We start from the raw sequence: 8269 nt of genomic DNA, 5'->3' as shown, positions 1-8269 counted from the left end.
AACTATTAGCAGTGGGGTAGAAATACTGGATTAAGAGGGACACCTAAGCACTCCATCATTCCTCAGGCTTTATACATCAAAAGGAAATTAACCACTGATTCATTTCCAATATGAAGGAATATTTGCATTACAGACATATTAACTCTTTCAGACCTTTGGACAATCACTAAGGATCACCAACCTACACGCTAACTGGATGAAGGAAGTAGAAAGACAATGAGTTTCTGTACAGGGCAAACCATCAAAATCTGCTACCTGGCTTGTAATTCCCACTACAGTATTCCATATTACTGTACATACTTTGATTAGCTAATGCCTAAAATTTCTTCTCATAGACTTTGTATAAATATCCCATTCTGTTTTTTGTATTAATTTTCAGTTGAAAATATAACCATGCTGGTTTTGAAACAAAGTCTAACAAACTGCTCTGAAATAAAATTGTAGAAACTCTAATTGGTTGGAATTTTCCTCTCCTAACTGCATACTGAAGACAAAAAGACAACAAGCTTGAAAGAACTATAATTAAAATTTCTGTTTGCTGTGAAAAGTCCCAATTATATACAGAAAAGTTTTTTTTTAGTTTTCATAAATAGACATATTAAGTTATCTCAATTAATGCACTAAACAATTACTAATTTCAAGTCTGCTTGTGCAGACTAATGAAATAAATAAAAAAAAAAAAGTCATCTCTGATCAAATAAAATTGTAATTAAACTAGTAAACCAAATATTGTACTGGTGCTAAAACTATATCCAAGAACTCTATTTATAAAGATAAACTGTACTAATAACATCACCTGGGTTCTTCAATCTTATTTCATAAAAACTTAATAGCTACTCAACAATTACATAACTATTAGGTTGTATTTTGCTGTAATGTGTTCTAAATAACCTTGAAATCAGTCCTGAAATAAAAACATTTATTTACACTGCATTTACATACCTGAGAATTATGATTTCTGTGAGCTTCCTGAAATGGTGGAGATGGTGTAGTAGCAAGAGAAGTAGAGGTAGTCAGCAAGGAAGATAAGTCAGATGGGTCACTAGGTTTACTAGATGGTAGAGCAGTGGTTCCAGCATTGTGCCTCCGGCGCCTTACTGCAGGTTTGCGATACAGTTGTGGCTCTGGTTTCTTTGGTGGTTCATTTGTTTGCATCAAGTTATCTGATAATGAAGTACTAGGCAATGAGGACTGGTTGCTCTGTAATCCATCAACAATGGCACCTTCTTGTTCTAATCTCTCCTTAAGTACCACTAACTTCTGAATGTCATGCTGGAAAGGCTGAGGATCAAGAAGAGAGCTGTTTAGTAACTCTAATATTCTTCTCACTAGATCCTCCACAGTGATCAAAGGTTCATTATTTGGCCTTTCATTTCCAGTTCCATTGCTGGACTCTTCAACATCTTCCACGACTACACCCTGTCTACGCTTCTTAGGGATAGCTCCATGGTTGGTTGATCCCGACTGAGTTGCAGAAGCACAAAGTTCAACAGGGCTTTCAGGTGAGGAACGAATCATATTCCAAGTATCTTCCTCACTTCTTTGTGACGAATGTCTCCTCTGTTCACTGGGCTCACGAGCAACATCTGCAAATTCTGAGTCTGAATCACTATGAGAAAAGAGCCAATCTATACCTGGACTAGATGATCTACTCCCTACATTGTCACTCACTAATAATTCATGTGAATTTCTTAAACTATTGTGGGTTCTACTCCCTTCACTGACTACTAAAGGTTCATCTCCAGTGTGTTGAGGAATGGATGCAGTTTCAGTGGCCTGGGGATTTGTGGAAAAATCTGCAACCTCATCCTCTCTGCTCCTGCCATGGTAGCTCTCAGCACCCCCATCCTGTCTGCCATTTTCAGACTCCGTTTCATCACAGTTTCCATTACCAGTACACTTAGAGTTATTATCACAGTCAAGATTACTTAAGGATTGCCGATGAAGACTTAGCTGATCTGCTATACTGCTTAGCGTCTCATCAGAACTGCTTGACATTTTCACTACACTTAACGTATCTGAACTATCATCATCAGCATAGATATTTTCAAATGTAAGTGTGCACACTTTATCACCATCAGTTTTTGTCTTTTCACGAAACTTAGAAATCGCAGAACTGCTTCGAAACACAAGAGGCTGGTACGCACGACCCGAGTTACGAGGCGTGGGTGCCAGCCTAGCGTTGCCGGAGTGAGCTCTGCGACCCCCAGAATTTTTTCCTTCCAAGCTTTGGTGACGTGTGAGAAGCGGGGAATGTGAACCTTTATTTGGGCCCTCTTCATCTGTTTCACCCTCACTGTCAAATGAAATAAAGACAGTAATTACAACACATTCCTTGACTGTAGCTAGGAAGTTAGATTATGTTATATCACTGAACAAAACAAAATGACACACCAGATTGAAAATATTTATATGGCAAAGGTGTAACATCAAATGCAGATGCTGGGAAATATAGTTTTCATTTAAAACAGGGAATGAGTTTAGTAATGCTTACCTATTTACACTACAACAGCTACCACTGTTAGTATCACAACTATTGCTGCGCTCTTCGATGACAGAGATGTTGCTTACTTCTGTTCCCCCTGGCTGCACCAATGATAGTTTCCTATTATGATGGTGTGGATGATAACGATGATGAGTTTGATGATGATGTCGACTGTGATGGCGATGACTGTGGTGATGACTACGATTTGTTTCATCACCAATAATTACCTGTAGAACACAATTGTATTAAAATACTAAAACATGACAAATCACATATTGCATACTACGTATGGGCTATGTCTGATTTCTACATCATTCAAAGAAACTCCTACACTCAATGAATTTTTACTTAAGTTTTGCAAAAGAGCAACTAGGAAAAATAATAAACGCTTCAAACTTAACCACCTAACACAGGAACACTTGTTTCGAGTAACTGACACACACAAAATTTACATTAAATTGCAAGAATCATAATTTTTAAACATAAGCTGCATTTTCCAACAAATAAAACCTGGTCTTTTTTTACAGTAATATCTTTGGCAGCAACAGGTTTGGGCATCAAAGGCTGTTAGTATGGTATTAACCCTTTAACGCCGATTGGACGTATTAGTAAACGTCAATATAAATTGTCTGTTGGGTGCCGATTGGATGTATGGTACATCGATTTAAAAAAGTTTTTAAAAAAATTTGCGGAAAAATAGTTATAGGCCTACTAGGCAAAAACTTTTGAATCACGCGCCTTGGGGGATGCTGGGAGCTCACGGATCAAGGCGTTGTTTTTGTTTACATTCGTACGCAGGCGCGCAAGCGCGAATTTCTTTCTTCTCGCACTAAAAAGCATCAGCGATACATTTCAGAAATTATTTCGTCACTTTGACATAATTTTTGCACCATTTTATATTAGCCATTACATGGAGTGCACAATTTCATGTAGAATATAACAAAAAATAACTCATGGTTGTAGCTTTTATCAGTTTTGAAATATTTTCATATAAATAACAATAAGTGCCAAAATTTCAACCTTCGGTCAACTTTGACTACTGAAATGGTTGAAAAACGCAATAGTAAGAAAAAACTCTTATATTCTAGTAATATTCAATCATTTACCTTCATTTTGCAACAAATTGGAAGTCTCTAGCAAAATATTTTGATTTATGATGAATTTATGAAAAAACTTTTTCCTTACGTTCGCGCGGTAACTCTTCCGAAAAAATCATAAGTTTTTTCGTCCGATTGTCGTAATGTTTGCACCATTTTAAATTAGCCGTTACATAAAGTTTTATATATGGAAATGTGTGCAATTTCATGTAGAATACAACAAAAAACAACACATGGTTGTAGCTTTTATCGGTTTTGAAATATTTTCATATAAATAAAGATAAGTGCCAAAATATCAACCTTCGGTCAACTTTGACTCGACCGAAATGGTCAAAAAAAGCCATTGTAAGCTAAAACTCTTACATTCAAGTAATATTCAATCATTTACCTTTATTTTGCAACAAATTGGAAGTCTCTAGCACAATATTTCGATTTATGGTGAATTTATGAAAAAAAAAAAAAATTTCCTTATGTCCGCGCGGTAACTCTTCCAAAAAAATATCAGAAATTTTTTCATCCGATTGTCGTAATGTTTGCACCATTTTAAATTAGCCGTTACATAAAGTTTTATATGAAAATGTGCGCAATTTCATGTAGAATAACAAAAAAAAAACCCATGGTTGTAGCTTTTATCAGTTTTGAAATATTTTCATATAAATAATGATAAGTGCCAAAATTTCAACCTTTGGTCAACTTTGACTCAACCGAAATGGTAAAAAAACGCAATTGTAAGCTAAAACTATTACATTCTAGTAATATTCAATCATTTACCTTTAGTATTTTGCAACAAATTGGAAGTCTCTAACACAATATTTCAATTTATGGTGAATTTATGAAATAAACTTTTTCCTTACGTCCGCGCAGTAACTTCCGAAAAAATCATAAATTTTTTTGTACGATTGTCGTAATGTTTGCACCATTTTAAATTAGCCGTTACATAAAGTTTTATAAATGAAAATGTGCGCAATTTCATGTAGAATACAACAAAAAAAACAACCCATGGTTGTAGCTTTTATCAGTTTTGAAATATTATCATATAAATAACGATAAATAGAAAAAATTCGTCCTTCGGTCAACTTTAACTCAACCGAAATGGTCAAAAACTGCAATTGTAAGCTACAACACTTACAGTTTCGTAATATTCAATCAATTACCTTCATTTTGCAACAACGGGAAGTCTCTAGCATAATATTTAGATTTATGGTGAATTTTTGAAAACAGCTTTCTTTTACGTCCGCACGTTACAAATTCATGCATCATTTTGTGATAAGATTTTCTCTGTGTTGCCTTAATCGTTTTACAATGTGTTATATACCAAAATGATTGCAATTTAGTGTACAATACAACGAAAAAAAATTAACTCGTTAGCTTTAACCGTTTTGCTCACAGCGCGAATTGTATACAATTATATATGAAATTTTTTTTTGCGGTCATATATCCCAATATTTATATATGATAATGATATTTTTTTTTATTTCTGACGGTTGCATACTAAACTTCAGGCAATGACAAAAAAAGGAGCAAAAAATGAACTCTTAATCTTGAAAACTAAGCATGCTGTGAATAAAAAAAAAAAAAAAAAATTTCCGCTTCGGCGCTCACTCGCGAACGGCGCCGACATACCAGAGACGATTTTTAAAATACCGCTTCGGCGTTTAAGGGTTAAGTGACAGGAGGTGTGTCACATGTCTGGAGTTTCACTTTATTTTTAAATTACAGAGACATAGTGGGATGGTTAGTGGGATTATGAAAAAAGACCTTAGTTGGTATAGCTATGAAAGCGCAATTTGTATCTAAAATTTTGCAATAATCAAATTAGACCACTGTAAAATGATATTGTTATAATACAATAAAGTTTCATACATACTTACCTGGCAGATATATACATAGCTAAGACTCCGTCGTCCCTGACAGAAATACTAATTTCGCGGCACACGCTGCAGGTAGGTCAGGTGATCTACCGTCCTGCCCTGGGTGGCAGGATTAGGAACCATTCCCATTTTCTATTCATATTTTCTCTCTTCCACCTGTCTCCTGCGGGGAGGCTGGGTGGGCCATTAATCGTATATATCTGCCAGGTAAGTATGTATGAAACTTTATTGTATTATAACAATATCATTTTCATACAATCAACTTATCTGTCAGATATATACATAGCTGATTGACACCCTTTGGTGGAGGGTAAGAGACAGCTAACATAGAATAGACAGGTAAACAACATATGTTGTAGGTATAATAAACCTTGGTTCCTATCTGATAGGTGGTAGACTTCGTGGCTGTTGCTCGGTAGTCTTGCATCAACCTCAAGACTTTAGCGAGATATGTGATCTATGGCTAAGAGTTTCTTGTGGGTCTGCCGATGGGGTATGACCGCTTACTCGGCAGAGCCTGAAAGGACTTTGTCAATGGGTACTGGACCACTTCTATGACAATACACCTTATGAAGGAGCGCAACACCGATCCCGATCACCTGATCCTAACACGAGGGTTCGCGCTCAAATTGAAAAGGGTTATCCCCACACTCCTTTCAAAAACCCCAATAATTTCACTAAGTTAAATAACTTTAACTCAAAGTTAAGGATCAGTGTCGGCTCCTTATCCCAGTAACGTATCCGCAGAAACGTATAAACCAAAAGAGAAGGATCTCTCGTAGGTTAACTTGACATCCTTTGTGTAATGAGAAGTCAACACAGAGTTGCCTCTACCGTACAACACAGCTAATATGTCTTATATGACATATTGTTATGTAAAGAACAAGAATTTGCAAAAGCGCGCACTTCCTCCGCTTTCAAAGAAACCAGGGCTTTCTTGAAATGGATCTCTCCCGTCTGAAGCCTGAAGCCTGGCAGGAACCTCGCGCCTGGCTGGTGCTTCGCTCTTGGTTGGAGCCTAGCGCTTGTCTGGTACCTTTCGCTTGACTGGCGCCTCGCGCCTGGCTGGCGTCTCGCGCCTGGCTGGCGTCTCGCGCCTGGCTGGCGTCTCGCGCCAGGTTGGCGCTTTGTGCCTGCCTGGAGCTTCGCGGCTGGCTGGTACCTCGCGCCTGCCTGGCACCTCGCGCCTGGTTGGCTCCTCCCCACTTGCCGGAGCTTCAAGCTTGGTAGAGTCTCGAGGATGTCTGGCAATGTCCACGTCGGACACTCTTATCTGTCCTATATGTTCGCATCTAGTGAATCTGTGTCAGGTTGTAGGCCCGGTCTTTCTCCTCATCAGACAATGACAGTGTTCTTGGGGCTGTCTGCCTCTGGCGTTTTTTACGCCTGTTTTAGCATAAGGCTCCTGGTTGGCGCTACATTGTCCAAAAGTCCTGAACATCCACAATAGTAAATCACAAGACTGGAGAAGGGTGGAAGAAATTCTTCCACTTTGAGCTTTGGCCTCTCCGGCAAGGGGAGGTGATTGTAGTCAGCTACATCCAGTATACGATAAGATATCTAACAGTATGAGAGATAAGAGTCTTCCTCCGAGGAGGATCCTTCTTGAGTACTTCCCTTGCTCACGAGATCTCTTCTTACCTGTTGAAGGGGCTTCTCGTTGCAGAATCTTCCCTATCCTTGTCCGAAGGAAGGGAAGAAGCTTGGAAGTCGAAGGAGACTCTGAGCTGAAATTGGGAGTACTCCTGATTTCTAGCTCTTTATTGTATCCCTCTGAACACCTTCTGGGAAGCATTTCGAGCCGTCATCGCATTCCAAAGACTCTGTAGGCAAACGTTTTAACCATTCTACTGTAGATGAAAACGTAAGTACCCTGCCTGGACAACGAAACCTCTATCTGAAAACATTGAATCAGGAATAGGGGTTTTAGTTCTTTTTGCCAGACATACTATGCTGGCAAGAACCCATAGAATCTGATGCGAGATTCCAATGCTCAAAAAATTCACTTGTCTTCTTGATCGTTTGGGACCAAGAGAAACAAAGAATTTCCTCATAAAAATTTCTCAAAGAAGTTTGATGAGGAGCAGTTCCATCTTGTCGGAACATAGAATCTGTGGCCACAAAAAGATCCCATTAGAAGTACATGATATCCTACTCTTGTCATATTGAGGTATCGTATAAGATCCCGAAGATCTTAATCCTCTGCTATCTCCAATCCCTTTATAGAGACAGAGTATAGCCTTTTACTGCGTTCTTTGATAGCAAATATATACAAAGGTGTTTCTTCCCTCTGAAAGGGAAGAAAAAACCGCTATGTGGTTCACAGAGGTATCGGAAGAGGACAGCTTCCTCATTCCCTCTAGCACGATCTGCAGCAATTCTATATCTTGTCCATGACTATCGTCATTTACCTTGAAAAATCCTCTCATTCATGTCCACTTCTGGTCAGTCTGCACGCAGACAGACTCAGAGTGGAGAGGTTGTTAAGGTCCATTTATAATAGATGCTGATAGAATATTCAGACTGTCTTGGAAAAGATTTCCAAAACATGCTGTGAGAAGAACGTGACCTCTGTGAATCCAACTCTTTAAGGCCAAAATGAGGCATAAAGTATTATCTTCTCTTTCTTTGATGCCCTTTATCTTAAATTCTGCAAATAATTTATATTTAGGGGAAAAAAGACTAAAGTTTATTCCCCTTTCTAAAAAAAAAAATAAATAAATAAAGATGGCGTATATTGCTACCTCTCTTGGTTCGAGGAAAAGGAAGCAGTCTATAGGAAGCCTGTTCGTCTTCTACCTTACTAAGAGATCTAT

General features: G+C 38.1%; 1 protein-coding gene across 1 annotated transcript in view; it reads right to left on the bottom strand.

Annotated features, from left to right (window-relative positions):
* Positions 1 to 8269, bottom strand: part of LOC135210310 (pecanex-like protein 1) — a gene marked incomplete at its 5' end in the record, with an annotated part of 104463 nt that overhangs the window by 48612 nt on the left and 47582 nt on the right. Inside the window, 2 exon segments of the mRNA XM_064243193.1 lie at positions 943 to 2296; positions 2495 to 2712. Coding sequence (XP_064099263.1) covers positions 943 to 2296; positions 2495 to 2712 — 1572 coding nt within the window.

Source organism: Macrobrachium nipponense, chromosome 39, assembly GCF_015104395.2.
Source record: "Macrobrachium nipponense isolate FS-2020 chromosome 39, ASM1510439v2, whole genome shotgun sequence".
NCBI classification, from domain to species: domain Eukaryota; kingdom Metazoa; phylum Arthropoda; class Malacostraca; order Decapoda; family Palaemonidae; genus Macrobrachium; species Macrobrachium nipponense.
The sequence above is the reverse complement of the archived record's forward strand: the minus strand, read 5'-3'. Positions and strand labels throughout refer to the sequence as shown.